The sequence below is a fragment of the Melanostigma gelatinosum genome (assembly GCF_949748355.1).
Source record: "Melanostigma gelatinosum genome assembly, chromosome: 18".
Classification (NCBI taxonomy): domain Eukaryota; kingdom Metazoa; phylum Chordata; class Actinopteri; order Perciformes; family Zoarcidae; genus Melanostigma; species Melanostigma gelatinosum.
The window spans coordinates 8414024-8431593 of record NC_136651.1 but is presented as its reverse complement, the minus strand read 5'-3'; the positions used below and the strand labels follow the sequence as shown (position 1 = coordinate 8431593).

Here is a 17570-nt window from a genome sequence, read left to right as displayed (position 1 = left end):
TGATACCGAGCAGCAAACCTCGTGTTGTATTGTGGGAAGTGTGCCTAACAATCATGGCTGACGCTTTTGGAGACGGTTTGTTCAGCGTGTTTGACGATGAACAACAAATCACCGCAAGTAAACATATCCCTGCTTCCCTGACACCAGAAATTGGGTAAAGGCTTTTTTGTTATTGCAAAATAATATTTCTTATTTGAAGGGTCAGAAGAGTCGATGGTACCTGAACGTAGCATCATGTCTGTGACTTAACGCTTGGTCAGTTAACTCGTTAGTTAGTCAGTTAACTCGTTAATGAAACCTAAAATAAAGCACCTGGTTGTGCTGATAAGCGTATGCTGAATATTTACTTTTGTTAAATATAATGTAGCTAATGTTCAACATTGTTTTAATACTGGCACATTCAAAGTTACAAGCTAGTGTTAGCTTAACTGTTCATGTAACGTTCAGGTGCAACGTTAAGTGCGAATGTAATATTAAACCAGGACAGGCTCAGGTAACAACAGTTCTGTGTTTTTCCCTTTTCCAGGAAAGTTATCTATAATAATGACACCGACAAGGATGCTGCTCCGTCTGCCGCGGTCAAGAGGGAGGCTGACAGTGACGGTGGAGAGGATATGGTGTTTGGGAAGAAACCCCGACACGAGACAGCTTCTGAACTAAAGTGAGAGGAGTTGGAATCTTAAAACGGTTTCTGTACAGTTATGTGCTGTTGTAACTTTAACTGACAGAAAGTATCTTTACAGTCTTGCAGAGGTTATGCCCCAAGTGAAGGTGGAGCAAGTTGAAACGGTGGACGGATGCTCACATGAGGTAAAGAAAACAAATCCAAGCAAACTAACACATGTTTGACAAATAAAAATAAAACCTAGTAACATGTCGGGTACCACACGCTGCTTAAAAAGTATTTGTTATGGTGATTGTTGGGGAAAGCGCTGTCTAACGTGTCACTGCAAATGGCCTTCAGTTATCAAGATGGCCTTCAGGATATATTTTTCAATGTATTTATTATTTGTATTACATTTAAATTGTCTAATTTTTCCAATTTATAATGTAAAAAGTTTGATTAACAATTCCGTCTTTCCTCAATAGGTCGCACTGCCTGCCAGTGATGAGTACAAACCACTGAAACCGAGAGTGGGGAAAGCAGCCAAGGTACAACGCGTCTTTCAATTGTGTCCTTTAGTTTGTAATGTCTTGTCTATTCTGGAAGGGGGCAAAATGCATAAGCAGACTTTTGTTGGAAACATTTTTCGAACTTTAAAACAGCAGCACATTGTTTCTAAAAGGAAAATACTTGCACATTATCACACCTTTACTTCATGAGGAGTTCATTTAGATAATATTGTGCATTGTGTGCTTGCGTATTGCACCTGGATGTTTGTTTTGACATGTCTTGCTTGTCTTGCAGGAGTACCCTTTTGTTCTTGACCCGTTCCAGCGCGAAGCCATCTTATGTCTCGACAACAACGAGTCGGTGCTTGTGTCCGCTCACACCTCTGCTGGCAAGACTGTCTGCGCTGAGTGAGTATCTTCAGGAGTTGTGTTCAAAATGAATTTCTTACTGTACTGTTGAACTTTGCCTGGAGTCCAAAACATGCAGTTGCATGCACCCAAACTACAGAAAATACACCTTTAGACTTGCAGCGTAAAGTACATTATGTCAACATATAGAGTAGTCATATACTCAAAAAGGTACGTAAAGATCTGAAATTGTTACAGTGAGGCAAGTAAATGTAATTTGTTACTCCCACCCTTGAGTACTCTTAACGGAGTTTGTTCCTTGTCTGTTTTGGGGAGTAAGGAGTGCATATTTCTTGGTAGAAAATGCCCACATTGACAGCAGTCATAATTGTCTTTGAGGTGAAATATTGGTTGACTTATTTATCCGACTTGCTTTCAGTTGCACGGTCATGTCAGTGAATGTCTTATGTCCTCCTCTTGTAGATACGCCATTGCACTGGCCCTCAGAGAAAAACAGAGAGTGATCTTCACCAGCCCCATCAAAGCCCTCTCCAACCAGAAGTACAGAGAGATGTACGAAGAGTTCCAGGATGTGGGACTGATGACTGGCGACGTCACCATCAACCCCACTGCCTCCTGCCTTGTCATGACCACAGAGGTAAGAGGTCTGATGAAGTGGATTCGTTATGGTATTGGTCAAATATCACCGGTGGTTTTTAGAAGACTCCTGCAGGTTTCGGTGTGCAACTGGGAGTAGAAGCATCACTGAGTGGTTGTTTCAACATGATGCCTTTTCCTCCAGATCCTGAGGAGCATGCTGTACCGAGGCTCTGAGATCATGAGGGAGGTGGCGTGGGTCGTCTTTGACGAGATCCATTACATGAGAGATGCAGGTGAGAACAGAATACAAGCTGCACAGACACACTGTTGACCGACGTTCAGTGTGGTTTGGATCATCAGTATTTGTATACAAATCAGTGGTACCGGTTCATTCTTAGGTGTCACGCCTCAGTGATTCAAGATTATTTGCGGCAGTCACTTATTTATGAATAGAAGCTCCATGGTGTAAAATTCTTCTTGTAAGAAATGCCTCTGCTGTCTGTGTATTTCAGAGCGTGGTGTGGTTTGGGAGGAGACCATCATTCTTCTTCCTGACAACGTGCATTACGTCTTCCTGTCAGCCACCATCCCCAACGCCCGGCAGTTTGCCGAGTGGATTACCCACCTACATAAACAGGTGGGAAGTTGTACCGGCATATATTATAATTATAAGGATCACAGGAATACTTCACCCACAAAATGAGTATTTGTACATCAATTACTCGCTGCAGATTACCTCAAACTATTGAAGAAAATGTTTGTTTTCATGGTGAACAGAGAACCCTAAAACAAGAGGAGCAGGTGCGTTGCGAGTAGTGTGCCTGCGATTGCATTAGACGGTAGTGGTGGATAGTAAGTACGATTTTGGCCAAAATGTTTGTTTGGGAAGTATAAGAATAAGAATTCAAGGTAACATGCGGTGAGTAATTTATATACAAATGATCATATTTTGGGTGAGGTATTCCTTTAATGTTCTCTTCCTGTATGTAATATGAGGAGCTGCAATTTTTTCATTTTGTTCCATAATTAATGAAGTGTTTCTGTCTCGTGTCTCCTGTAGCCATGCCATGTAATCTACACAGACTACCGTCCCACTCCACTGCAACACTACCTCTTCCCAGCAGGAGGCGATGGACTCCACCTGGTTGTTGATGAGAATGTACGGTCGCCCACAAACTGATTTCTGAAAGAGAGTTTGTCTTATTTATCCGAAACAAGTCAGACTAGAAACAGACCACATGTGTTTCTTTGTGTCTTTATTTTGGATGCATTAATCAGCATCAGTCTACACACGATATACATGCTAGACTACATAACGTGTGTGTGTGTGTGTGTGTGTGTGTTGTCTTCAGGGAGACTTCAGAGATGACAATTTCAACACAGCCATGCAGGTGCTGAGAGATGCAGGGGATTCTGGGGGCAGCGGAGGGGCCAAGTGGGACCCGAGAGGGCGGAAAGGAGGCACTAGAGGTGTGTGTCTGTTTATAAGATGGAAATGTCTTAAATTCAATCATTTTCACCAGTTCATTCATTCATGTGTGCTCTCATGAATGGTTTCCTCAGGGCCGTCCAGCGTGTTCAAGATAGTAAAGATGATCATGGAGAGAAACTTCCAGCCCGTCATCATTTTCAGCTTCAGCAAGAAGGAATGTGAGGCCTACGCTCTGCAGGTGGCCAAGCTGGACTTTAACAGAGGTGTGTGTACTATACAGGTGTGCTTTTATCACAACTTCTTTGTTTGTAATTCAGTTCTCGGCAAACCTATGCTTTGCAACAAGAGTGGTAGTTCAGCAAGTCAAGCATGACCATGTAATACTCCTGCAAGAAGTTCTTTAGTTTGAGTATTTAATAGTCCAGTGACATGATGGTAAACTCAATGTCTTTGGGTGATTATGGCAGGTTAAAATATTTTCCACCTATTTATTTGGCCAGTAGTAAGTAGGGTTGGGCACCGAAACTCGGTGCCAATATGGCACCGGTTCCTATACGTCCGGTATCTCCCGGACCGAAACGCAACGCAGATTTCGGTGCTTCCTTTCGGTGCCTGAGCCGATTGAAATACTTTTTTTACACTACTCTGATGACTCCGTCCTGGCAGCAGGACTCGGTCCGCCGCTCCTCACTCATAGTATTATTACAACGGGGTACTTAGCGCTGTCGCTCATAAGCACAACAACACAGGCACGCGAAAGCTTCTTCTTCTCCTCCTTTGAGGTGTACTGGCGGTTGGCAAACGACGAATTGGCGCATTACCGCCACCAACTGGTAAAATAAAATAAGTCATGAGACGTGTCGTATTTTGCCAGAAGGAAAATATGCTCATATTTCTGCAAAATAATTGCTGAAGTTTGAAGCTGCAGTGTGTGTACAGAGTGTGTGTATGTTTTTTATTTATTTATATTTATTTAAGTATACTGTAAACTGTTAACAGTTAATATATTGTTCATAGTTAAAAAGTTTGAAGCTGTATTTTGTATTTATTTATATCCAAGTGTTTGTATTTATTTATATCTATAGTATACTTTAAACAGTTAATATATTGTTCAATTTGAAGAAAAAAGTATCTGTTCAGGCACCGTTTAGGCACCGGTATCGTTTTAAAAGTATCGTTTTAGCACCGGTATCGGAAAAAACCCAAACGATACCCAACCCTAGTAGTATGTAATCAAATGTCTCCTTGATTTAATGTCCCTCTGATAAGCTTAACTAAACCACATTGTTTTTATTGTGGGCTGTATTTTCCCGTCAGTTGTCGGATGTAAAGTCACACTGTTGGCACGTTGGACAATGATTATATCTGTGGTTATATCTGAGGTGAAACCGGGCGAGCGAAACCGCTCACCAAAATGCCAAATCGTTGGCAAGTGGAGCCGAGTGAATCCTCCCCACTGAGCGAGTGCCATGAATGTGGCGTATTGCGTCTGCACAGCTGGTGCAGCTGTTTGCTTCACTGGATAAGTGAAGTTGCCTCATGAGGACAAAACTCTGCGCGGTGGGAGATCATCCATCAGTAGATCGAGCTTGGCTCACATCCACCTGCTTCAGGCTTTTTCAGTGAAACAAAACATGTGTATGAAGTCATTCTTTGGTTCTGTTTCTCCCTCATCTTGGTTTGTTTTGCCTCCATGTTGACATTTTCATAAATTAGGTTTATTTGACCTTTTTATTTTTTTGTCAATGCTGCCAAGTTTTGCCAACTGTTTCATGTTTTTGAGAGTTTTCTTCAACAGACTGTTCTTCTTAGAAAATTAAGCACATGATACCCAGTAAGAGCACTCGGATAATTTTATTAGACGGAAGAACATTTAACTTGACCGAGGAAAAACGTTGAAATACAATAATGAGATTGATATAGGAGTATAAATATTGCTTTGACGTTTGAATCCACATAACGGAATGTGATGTTTTTTTTTTGTAGCTACAGAAAATAATTACTTAAGCATCAGTTTCAAAACGATGCGTGTGCGTTTCTTTCTTTACGTCTGTCATTTAGAAACTCGCAGGGACCATTTCTCTCTAGCAATCAGTGGAGAAGGCAGATTGTTTAACCAGCATGTTTGCAGGCAGGCTGTTGGTGTTATGGAGCTCCTTTGATTGGGTGCGTAGGTGGGTTATAATGAGGAGAGGGAGCCACGTGGCTCGCCTCTCATTGTCTACTAACCATCCCCCATCCTCTTTTCTTTTACCTTTTTCTATTTTGCGTTCTCTTTTGTCCTTCTATGTATTCTTCTCGGTCTGTTTTTATGAACACTAAAGACAGAGCCCCTGCTTTGTGCTGTGGCACACAGTTTCTGGGCAGATCTGTGTTTGAGTCAGGGGACCGGCTGGTGCCGAATCACAGACCAACTGACCCGAGTGCAGAGCTGCAGCATCAAGCAGACAAAGTTTCGGTCGCTTCATGCAAAGACAGGTGGACACAGAGCCAGACTGTGTTGTTGGAATGCTGACAGCGGTGTTCTTTTTTTTTTGGTTGAAAAACAGCATTATAGTTGTTTTTGCCACTAATAAGAAGAGCCTGAGGGTGATGAAGTCAGTCCGGTCCAGAGCCAAATACCTCGGCAGTTACCGGTCACATAGTTGTGAGTTTGCGGTCGATCGTCGTGCTCCTCAGAGGATCGTTTATCTTCAAAGGAAGAACTCCAGCGATGAAGTTTGCTGTGGCGGATAGAAGTACCCTAATGTCTTGGTGACCCTTTGGCTTTTCTTTTACAATCATCAGAATGTTGTTTCTATGTGTACATAAGAAACATCAAAATTCAGAATGCCATAGAATGTATTGTGTACAATCGCACTCCTCAGAGGTTAAACAGTTTCCTTTTCGGATATTGTCTTGAGTATTCTTTCTCCCAAAAAGTGAGACGTCTGGCTTGTTGCTACAATGGCTCTGAACGCGTGTTAGTGTGTTTGCAGCCTCTAAGGCTGTGATTCTTGCCCATCATAGGGCCGCGGCCCATCATTGGGCCGCGAGCGCCGCCTAGAGGGCCGCGAAAAACTTTCAGTTTTGCACCTGTGGGCCGCGGGACCGCATAGGTTATCAATTGAAGACACCAGAGATATTACTGTTATCCATGAGACGCTCAGTTACAATATAGCTTCCCACCACCTGGTGGTGGTAATGCGTCAGTCGTTGTTTAACAAGCTGCAATAAGCAGAAGAAGACACTCAGCTAGCCGCTAGCCTGTAGCGAAAGTTATGGATAAGTTATTAAAAAGAAAAAATGAAGACGACAGTGGTGCCATACCCCCCAAAAGTCTAAATGTGTGCGCAAGTACAACCCTGACTTTCTTAAGTACGGCTTTGTGAACGGAGGCAACGAGGCAGAGCCGAGGGCTCAGTGTGTGGAATGTGAGCTAATGCTATCAAACGAAGCACTGGAGCCTTCAAAAATAAAGCGACACGTAGCGACGAAACATCCAACGCTCGTGGGAAAGTCTGTTGGGCTTCTTGTTGTGTATGCAGGTTTACATACACATGATAATAAATGTCTTTGTGATCATCACATTCTATCATCTCATTTATTTAACAAGGGTTTTGCCTGTTCAACACCGGCATCCTCGATCCCCTCCCCTTCCATTCCTACGGCTTGTTTGCGCAAATACGTCACAAAACATGTCCGTGTTTGGTATCCCAGCATGCCCAAAATCCTCATCTTTGCAAAGAAATCATCGATTTTCTTTCATTTCTTATAGTTTCTCCACAAAAGGAGACCACACACACACTGTCCAAAGTCGCCATAACCGCTGCAAGTCGTATCTTGCAGCATTTCGACGGAAAAAGACACATTACAGACCTGACAACGTGCTAGCGGATGTTACCATGGAGCTAGTGCCTTCAGAAAACGCTAGTACTTATAGTACAAACCGTATCCTCCTCTTCCATAAGCCATCAACCAACGTTTGCGTAACTGAGCTATTCTCATTCTCGATCGTGCGCTCGGTCGCAGCCATTAAGCACAGCAAGTCCGCTACTCACACACCATGTCTTCGACCATATATACATAGTTTTTGCAATTTGCAAAGGCTAAAAATAAAAGGAAAATAATATAAAATCAAAATATAAAGGGAGAACCACCTTTAGTGTGTCAGAATATCATGTGGTTACCATGTGTCCATTTGGGTCTCCAAATGTCCTTTTAGAGCTCCGCCTGGATCTCTTCATGAAGAAACTCTGTAGAATGGTCATACTTTGTCCAATCTTCTTCAAATGTGAGGCAGTTGTTCACTGATAGTGTATTTACAGCCCTATACTGTCCTTTACCTGTACAGATACAGCCACCGGCAGTTATTTATACTGAAAGATACTTTTTTATTTTATGCGGACAAAAATCTTAAATTTTTACTGACTCCAAAGGCCCACTGCTCTGTTTCTGTATGACCTACAGGTTGTCTGACACTTTTGATGCATATAGTCAGAGTGGGCCCCGGGACACTTTGTCCTTGAAAAGTTGGGCCCCGAGGTCAAAAAGGTTAAGAACCCCTGCTCTAAGGGAGCTTTATTATACACTTGGCTCTAGCAACATCTATATGATTCTGTGTGATTTAAAGTGGGTTTTGGCTGTTACATGTTCTTCCTATCTGGCTGTTTTACTGGCCATGGATCTAGCTGAGGCAACGTAGCTATATATTGTTTTACATTGGCCCCACTGTGTGTTTGTCTGTGGTAATGTTTTGTTATTTAACCATTCAAATAAGTCCCATTGACACTGAAGTCATTTGGTTCATCGGACTTTGTGGAAGTCCCAAGTTTATAATCATAAACACCGGCTGAATAACACCGGCTCATAAGAGGGACGCTTTCCAAGAATGGTTTCATGAATAACAAATGACCTGTGACTAGGAGACAGAGAGAGGCACCCAGCCACAGCAAACCGTTGGTACATTCATATCCAACAGATTACAGTAATATCGTGTTAGTTAAACATGTGACAACATTCAACAGCTTTCCAAACATTTGTTTTGAGGAGTAGTTGAGACACACAGCTTAAGGATGTGAGAAATGGCTTTGTGCTAATATTTAGATAGTTTCCTGAACAGCTACGGGGAGACATTTGTTTGACGCACCGTTTGTTTGTTCCAGAGGACGAGAGGCGTCTGGTGGAGGAAGTTTTCAACAACGCAGTGGACTGTCTTTCTGACGAAGACAAGAAACTCCCTCAGGTGAGGAGGACTGAACTCTCACACTCCTCACAACGCGCCGGAGGTTTTTAATAACCGTCCACGTTGCTTTCACAGAAAAGACCAGAAAAAAAAGACCTCAGCGTCTCCTTCAGAATCATTTTCTGCTAAGAGAAGACAGTTAAACTGCCTTACTGTAAATGGCTGCACACATAATGTCAACACCCTGCTGTGCTGAGTCACATTACGAAAAGCAGCCGTGTTGAGGGAACACTTGTTAGTGGGTAGACCACTACGGCAAAGCCAACCATAGCCCACACTTTTCCACTACGAATGTTCGGCATGCTCTTCCACTCTCTGTGACTTCGGCTGCGATCGTATGAACCAGCTGGTCACTAAACCTTAATACTGCAAACACTAATCTGTCTGTCAACGCTCTCGGTGTTCCTCAGGTGGAGCATGTGCTGCCGCTGTTGAAGAGGGGGATTGGAATCCATCACGGAGGCCTGCTGCCCATCCTTAAAGAGACCATAGAGATCCTTTTCTCTGAAGGCCTGATAAAGGTACAACAACGTGCTCATCAACACACATTTAAGCAAATTACATTCATCCCTTCGCAGAGGCACTGAAATGATTTGATTTGTCAAGATCAAGGCGTCTTCAACCTACGTTATCACCAAATTAGGTTTAATACATCGCCATAGAATAAACTGTTCAAATGTTTATTAAGTTTTTTAATGTTGAGAATTGATACAAAGCTCTTCACTGCTTTTGCTTGTATGTACAAGAGCAATAAAGGTTTTTGACCACTGGTTGAGCAGTGTATTTGTGACCTGTGTCCTCCTGCCAATTTTAGGCTCTTCCGCTGATCAGCAGTCTGTGGAAGTAACATGCCAACAAGACTCCTAGCAAGCAAGCGTGGATGTAAACAACGCAACATTAGAAATGCTTTAAAATTGGAGCAGGAGCTTGAAGTGTTTTGATGAGCAGCCTTTATTAGTTGTCTGGCTCGTTAGTCCTCAGTACCTATGAATACGATCCCTGAAGTTCTTTTACACTTTTGAAGATTTCCCTTTTTTCTTTAAATGTGTCCACATATGTTTACAATTACCCCGTCCAGTACAGTACTATCTCTTTGGAGTTTAAATAATGTCTTTCACATTCACCATGTTTATTAGATACACGATGCCTGCTGGTAAGAGACATTGAATGCAAACAGATGTTAATTTGTTTCCAAGAAAACTCCACAGGAGACCCTTTTTTCAGCGGGATTGAAAACGACAGAATATTGCGATGACATCGTCTTGATGCTGCCTTTTTATTCTCCTTTCAGGCCCTGTTTGCGACAGAGACGTTCGCCATGGGCATCAACATGCCGGCTCGCACTGTGCTCTTCACCAGCGCACGCAAGTTTGACGGCAAGAATCACCGTTTTGTAAGAGCCCACACGCACACACATGCACGCTGCTATTGTCACATAATAAGTCATGGAACTCAAATTAAAAAAAAAATAGCTATGTTTGTGAGCACACAGAAGGAGAAAGATGAGCCCAAAAAGTGTAGTTTCTGTGAGCTAGGAATCCATCCGTGGAAGAGTTCCTCTGCCTTTTGAGGCAAAGTGCGAGGCTAATCTCCTTGTTACTCTACCAATGAAATGATGAAACTCCCCAAACACTGTGCTATCTCTTTAAAACAACCGCTCTGGTCTGTGTGCAGTGTGGAGTTGTCGCACAGTGTGTTGCTCTGAGGCCTTCATAAGGTCCTCGAACCCCATGGCTTGCAGCGCCACATAAACAGCCACGTATTGTTTGTAAGAGCTGTTTGTGTGTGTATGTGTGTGTGTGTTTGGAGCTGCCGTCACGTAGAAGCACCCTTCATCTTCACTTCATACACATGGCTTTCCAGCTCACATTCACGCAGAGCTGAAGAGTGTGTAAGAGAGAGAGAGAGAGAGAGAGAGAGAGGGGGGAGAGGTTTCTCTCCAAGAGGTTCATCGGGAACATCTGGTGCCTCGGATGGTGCCAAAGCTCCACGCAGGCACTCGTACATTTTAATTCCTGAAACGCACTGTGTTTCAAATCAAGAGCTGATCTCCATGGCATCGGATCATTCCAACACAAAAATAGTTTGCATGTGTATTGCCCAGAGACCAGCAGATATGTGGAATTGAATCAGAATCATGTGTGACAGAGCAGAGTCCCCAGAGGTGGAAATCTGCTTCAGTCTCTTCCCCATGAGACCGTTCCATCATCTAGATTTAAACGTCTAAATAAATATTTAAACGTAAATTGTCTATACTTCAAAACAGCTGGTTATATTCTCACTCAAATATGCGTTAGTTTAGTACATTCTCTCACTGCCTCCTGGTTTTTTTCTTCTCAGTAGTATTCTTTGTCGTATCAATAAATACAAATTTTACAGAGCGAAGCGTTCACTAACGAATGTCTTTCTTCTTATTGCCATGTGTTTGTTTCCATGTGGTCTAGATTACATCAGGTGAGTACATCCAGATGTCCGGGCGAGCCGGTAGGAGAGGAATGGACGACAGGGGAATTGTTATTTTCATGGTGGACGAGAAGATGAGTCCAGCTGTGGGCAAACAGCTGCTCAAGGTACCGTGGACACCGTGCTTTTTACGTACGCGTTGTGGGGATTTGTCTGCATGTAATTGCTAGTCATCAATAACCTCTTCAGTGCTGTCCTCACATTCTTTAACCCAACACGAGTCCAACTATTCCATCACATAAAACACATAATTCACCTCGCTGCCTTGCTGGGAATTTGTGTGAATGATTAAATGGAAATTGCTAAAGTGACTCTTAAGTCGTCCTCTCTATGGATCATCGGCCGTTTGCTGCTCTGTCAAACACTCAATAACACACAAGCCTGAGTCACTCAGCCTCTCGTCTTTCATCTGACACGTTTATAGCTGCTATAAATATGTTGCTGCAAAGCTTTTGGAAGCGGTCGTGTTAATGTAAATCTGTTTCCCAGGGATCCTCTGAGAAAGCTGCGCTTCATATCCGTGTGTCTGGAGGGTGTGATTGCTAAATCTCGCTCAGTATTTCCTTTAAGAAAGGGACTTCAGCCAGCGTTTATTTAGACCTCATACCTTCATGGCACTTTCAGTAAAGTTCGAACAACATTATCAAACCATGTGACTGTATATATTTAATGTTTTTGTTCCGTCTGCTTGTTCAGGGCTCGGCAGACCCGTTGAACAGCGCCTTCCACCTGACCTACAACATGGTGCTCAACCTGCTGCGTGTGGAGGAGATCAACCCGGAGTACATGCTGGAGAAGTCCTTCTACCAGTTCCAACACTACAGGGCTTTGCCTGGTGTTGTGGAGAGTAAGCATATTTCCATCCATATTTAATGCAGCACGCTCCATGCTGGATCAGCAAGTAACCTGTAGAGGAAACGGATTTTCATTATTAGATGTCAAGAGATCGATGTGGAAAGAACCTTTTATAGAAATGTTTTTCACTGGAAGATGCTAATACCTCATTTCCTCTCCTGTTGTGGCCTGACTCTAGTTTCCACTTAAATCACGCTCCTGATTTTTCTGTGCAGAAATGAAGAAGTATGAGGAGCAGTACCACAGCATTGAGATCCCCAATGAAGAGGGCGTGGTCACTTACTTCAAAATCCGACAGCAGCTGGCCAAGCTGGGTAAAGAGATACAAGAGTTCACCCACAAACCCAAATACTGCCTGCCCTTCTTGCAGCCCGGGCGTCTCGTCAAGGTAGAGCTTCACACACTCACAGTTTGACCACATTATTCATTTCAACACGTCATTTAATGGCTCCGTTGTGATCCGTCAGGTAAAAAATGAAGACGCAGACTTTGGCTGGGGTGTTGTTGTTAACTTTAGCAAGAAGACGAATGTGAAGGTAGGTTGGTGTCTCACACACACACACACACACACACACACACACACACACACACACACACACACACACACACACACACACACACACACACGTACGTGATCCCATCTACGTGTGGCTGTGACTAATGTGCATTTCCTCATTTAGACCAGTACAGACTCGGAGCCGCTGTACGTGGTGGAGGTTTTGGTCCACTGTAGTAAAGACTGTGTAAAAGATGCTGCGACTGAGGCTGCTAAACCTGCTGCTCCAGGAGAGACCGGAGAGATGCAGGTGGATTCAACAAGCGCACGTCTGCATAGTTCATACACAATGTCTCTGTAGTCGGGGGGGAGTATAACTCTCTTTTTGTTTTTGTCCAGGTGGTCCCAGTGATGCTTCATCTCCTGACTTCCATCAGCTCAGTTCGCCTCTACATCCCCAAAGACCTGAGGCCCTTTGACAACCGACAGCTCATGCTCAAGTCTATTCAGGTACAAACGGCAGCCATGTTGAAAGAAAGATAATGAAACTGGTGGAACTCAACCGAAATAATCACGTACGTTCTCTTTCCCTTTAAACCATTTTGTCTGCAGGAGGTGCAGAAGCGTTTCCCAGATGGTGTTCCCATGCTGGACCCCATAGATGACATGGGCATCAAAGATCCTGCACTGAAGAAGGTTATTCAGAAAGTGGAGGCCTTTGAGCACCGCATGTACTCCCACCCCCTGCACAGCGACCCCAACCTGGAGTCTGTGTATTCCCTCTGTGAGAAGAAAGCTCTGGTGAGAAACCGTGCACGTGCGTCTCTGTGTGTGGGAGCGTCGCAAGTCACCGGAAAAACCTGCTAAATGTCCAACTGCAATGAGCCCATTTAAATACACAGTTAACACAGTTAGGGGTTTGTTCCATTGAAATATGAATAACTTTAATCTTCCCCTTTTCATCTGCATTGGCTACCGTTTGTTGGATTACAATCAATGACCTTCCATTGTCTTTTCCTGCCAGACGGGCCACATGTACTCGTACAGAGAAACACAGGAAGAAAGCACGGATGTAACTCCCACAGGGCCTCGCCCTCACCTTTAGGTCACATAGCGGAAACAAATATACATGTATATTTATATGTCAAATAATATGCACATGATTGCATCTGTGTGCTCTGCTTTACCGAATGATCAGGTCAGAATGTTAAATTGGGTTCATATTTGGAAAGGTTAACCCAGCTCGGAAAGCGAACCAGACCGTGTTTGCCAACCTGCGTGAACATTTATCTCACTCTGTGGTCTTGTGTGTGTGTTGTGCAATGATGGGGCATGCGGTGCAGTTTAAACTGGATAACTCTGTTTGATTGGCAGAATAAGAGATGAACCTGCTCCTCTACGGGCATTTCTCTGCAGCTAATCCGTCAGCTAAGACGTTGTGCTGTAACTTCTCTGAGTTCTTTGAGCAGTGAACTATGCCGGTGAAATCTTTCTGTGCATGTGATTGCGTCTTTGGAGCGTAATCTTGAGGGGTAAAGGTTCAAAGTTGATAATGGACTTTATTGTGGACAGATAAGCGGGCAGATGAACATCTGTTGGCAGATAACTCAAATATTTCCCCCTCCTTCACTCTGAAAGTTATTGTAGTGTTTCATCTGGGAGTTGTGAAGTATCTTCTAGAAACCCTGAAAGAGCTCCTCCAAGTGTACATTGGGTTTAACAATACGTTGTTGTTGTGTTTTAGATTGCAGCAGACGTCCGAACGGCCAAGCGAGAGCTGAAGAAAGCTCGGACCGTCCTGCAGATGGACAAGCTGAAGTGCAGGAAGAGAGTCCTGCGACGCCTCGGCTTCGCCAGCCCGTCAGACGTCATCGAGATGAAAGGAAGGGTCGCCTGTGAAATTAGCAGGTAAGGGAAGGATGGAGCGCACACCGAGCGACCAATCTGTAGAAGCCTCTATTTGTCTATTATTGATGAGATGGACGGTAACTCTGGATTTCTAATTTGGTGAAATGTTGTATGTATCCAGGGCTGAAACATGAAGAGCATCTGTCTTTACCTTCTCCGACCGGCCACATTTCAGTGTTTATAACAGAACAAGGAAGAGAGGGAAGTATAAAGTAATAACATCTCATCCAATAATTCTTCCAGCGCTGACGAGCTCCTGCTGACGGAGATGGTGTTCAACGGTCTCTTCAACGATCTGACGGTGGAACAAGCCACCGCCCTGCTGTCGTGCTTTGTCTTCCAGGAGAATGTACGAACAAACGCACACAAACCCTCTCGTTCTCCAGACAGACGTAGAGCCTTTTTGCTGCAACACTGAGATAAACGGCTGATTCCCATTCCCACACACTCGAGCTCCAGTCGCATTGTTGGCCTCGCTGCAACCGAAACAGAAACCTGAGGTCGATGTGCGTTTGTCTTTCCGAATGAAGCTCGTTCTCTCAATGAGGCAACCCAGCGTCAGACGGTTTAATGAAGCTTTTCTTTGGCTCGACATCAGCTGTTAATGGAGACCAGCTGACTAACACTTAGTGAATTGTTTTATTGCCAAAGACAAGTAGGATCAAATGTTTGAAGCATCATTCCTCTATTCTGCTCATTTCAATGTTGAATGCTAAAATACAACTGGGCAAATAAATTGGTTTCTTCTCCAGTGAGCCTTTATTCAGTTCAAAGAACATGCTTTTCACATGGAGTTTGTAACACAAACTGTAAAACAAGTGTTTGGAGTTTACTATCACATGTTCACAAGGTTAATGATGTCATTTTGCCCTCCAGGCGACTGAGATGCCAAAACTGACTGAACAACTAGCAGCTCCCTTGAGACAGATGCAGGTGAGACGACCTCAAGATGATCTGAGTCAATTTGTTTCTGATCGATACGCGTTTGGATTTGGTGGAATCGTGAACGCTGTTGTTTGTGTTCAGGAGTGTGCGAAGCGCATCGCCAAAGTTTCTGCAGACGCCAAGCTGGAGGTGGACGAGGAGACTTACCTGAACCAGTTCAAGCCTCACCTCATGGACGTGGTGTTCGCCTGGGCCAACGGCGCCACGTTTGCTCAAATCTGCAAGATGACCGACGTCTTTGAAGGTGTGCCAGTCATACTAATATCCAACGATGATGACAGGAAGTTAAAACACACACTTTCCTGTTTTACAATTCCAATTTTGACGTTGTTGCACTTAACTCGACCATTTCAATTTAGTTGTACTTTATTATTCACGACATTAATTTGACAGATATAGTTATTTCCAGACTTTGACTTTTTTATAATAAACAAGTTCAAACTAGCTCCACCTCAACCGGCTAGAGCAGTAAAATAACAATCTAACAATGAAGTACATCAGTCACAGGGCCCACTTCTCTGCAAAGCGTGTACTGTCACTTTAAATACTTTGAGTATATTTACTTCTTCCACCGCGGCCGAGGTACAACATGGCTTTACAAATCCATTCCACCTCTGATTTCTTCACCATCACATGAACAGTTGGCTGTCAGAGGCTCACTAATTGATTGATTATGTGATGTTTGATTTGAACACAGTCCGTCAGTCTCCTAGTTTCTGTCTCTGACTGCCAACACTGACCTCAGCTGTGAAACATTACACGTCATCGTAATGAGGAAGTAACGTTTAATTGAGAAACTCTGGAGGGCGTGTGTGTGCAACTACGGATCACCAAGGAGTGAAACCAGTCTTCCAAGATATCCTTCTTCTGCTCTTGAACGTTCTGTATGAATTATTGCTAGATTGAACTATGAAATAATAACATTAGTCACACACACTGAACACTGTGTGTGTGTGTGTGTGTGTATCTGTAGGGAGTATCATCCGTTGCATGCGCCGCCTGGAAGAAGTCCTGAGGCAAATGTGCTCTGCAGCCAAAGCCATCGGCAACACTGAGCTGGAGAACAAGTTTGCTGAAGGTGAGAAACATCAAGTTCATCCCCAGAAAGTCAGTTGCCGATTGTGAAAGCCACTTTTTAATATTTGCTGGTTTTCGTATTCTTCTATGTGCTTAATATCTTTGGGTTGTTTGTTGCACAAACCAAGACATAAGCAGAGGTCATCTCAGACCTCTGCACACCTGGGATGTTGTGGTTTTTTTTTTTTTTTATGAATTCATTATGAAAATAATCATTAGACCAACATGTCCTAATTGCTCCAGACCCTTTTTAAGTAAGTTTGAGACATGATTCAGCCATTTGATGATGCATACCGTCATCATCCTGATGGCTGTAAAAAGTACTGCATTAATAAAACAGTGTTTTGGTAAATTCTTCTTCGTAGGTTAAACGCTACTGAAACAAAATTATGTAATAAATGACATTTACTCTTCATTTCCGTGTCTCTGCAGGAATAACGAAGATCAAGAGAGACATCGTATTTGCTGCCAGTCTCTACCTTTAATGACCTTTCAGCTTTTCAACACGACGGCCAGCGCTGGAGGTTGAATGCGGTTTTTAGTTCTGATTAATCCCCGCTGGATCTCCTGAACCTCGATTCTTTTTGTTTTAGTCTCACATTTTTCCCACTGAGATTAATTTATCTGTCCTTCAGTTCACTTTTTTGGCAGGTTTCTTTTTTTTTTTCTCTTAACTTTGTAATGTCCTGTTCAGTTATCCACGGTGATAATTCCATTAAATATATAAATGACATTAAACAAGTGTTTTTCCTTTAGGTCAATGCTTCCGTATAGACAATACATTGAACATTCATTCTTATTTTTAGTTTACATCAGCAAATTGGTTCATAATCTGATGTTATTTTGATGTCCGTGATTGAGAAAGTAAACGAGTCATGCTTTAATTTTATGACGACACCTGACATAATACAAACACATTTCATTTCTGTTGATTTGAAGTAAAATGGCTTTTTTTTGTTGCTTATTTTAGACATTTGTACATATTTCACTTTTTACAATAACCTCAGTATGGTGTTTTGAATACAGATTATAAAAAACCTACATTGATGTCCGTTCACTTGATTCTACTCGTTCTTGATACACAGGTTAGCAGCAGTTACCAGCAAAGG

At 43.1% G+C, this 17570-nt stretch overlaps 1 protein-coding gene across 1 annotated transcript; it reads left to right on the top strand.

Annotated features, from left to right (window-relative positions):
* The first annotated feature begins 37 nt into the window (after positions 1-37).
* mtrex (Mtr4 exosome RNA helicase) lies at positions 38-17479 on the top strand. The gene is made up of 27 exons (XM_079289104.1): positions 38-154; positions 527-661; positions 744-810; positions 1090-1152; positions 1409-1521; positions 1945-2119; positions 2264-2354; positions 2574-2698; positions 3122-3220; positions 3414-3531; positions 3625-3756; positions 8638-8717; positions 9128-9238; positions 10009-10110; positions 11162-11287; positions 11877-12027; positions 12251-12423; positions 12503-12571; positions 12716-12841; positions 12931-13041; positions 13144-13332; positions 14276-14439; positions 14683-14788; positions 15316-15372; positions 15466-15628; positions 16358-16462; positions 16894-17479. The coding sequence occupies exons 1-27, from the start codon at positions 54-56 to the stop codon at positions 16944-16946; spliced, it is 3105 nt and encodes a 1034-aa protein (XP_079145230.1). The 5' UTR covers positions 38-53; the 3' UTR covers positions 16947-17479.
* The last annotated feature ends 91 nt before the right edge of the window (positions 17480-17570 follow it).

Excerpts from the sequence above, each read along its gene's own strand:
- mtrex (XM_079289104.1), top strand. The coding sequence starts at position 54 with ATGGCTGACGCTTTTGGAGACGGTTTGTTCAGCGTGTTTGACGATGAA. Across the intron at positions 1,522-1,944 it reads GGCAAGACTGTCTGCGCTGA|ATACGCCATTGCACTGGCCC; the intron begins GTGAGTATCTTC and ends CTCCTCTTGTAG. Across the intron at positions 13,042-13,143 it reads TCATGCTCAAGTCTATTCAG|GAGGTGCAGAAGCGTTTCCC; the intron begins GTACAAACGGCA and ends TTTTGTCTGCAG.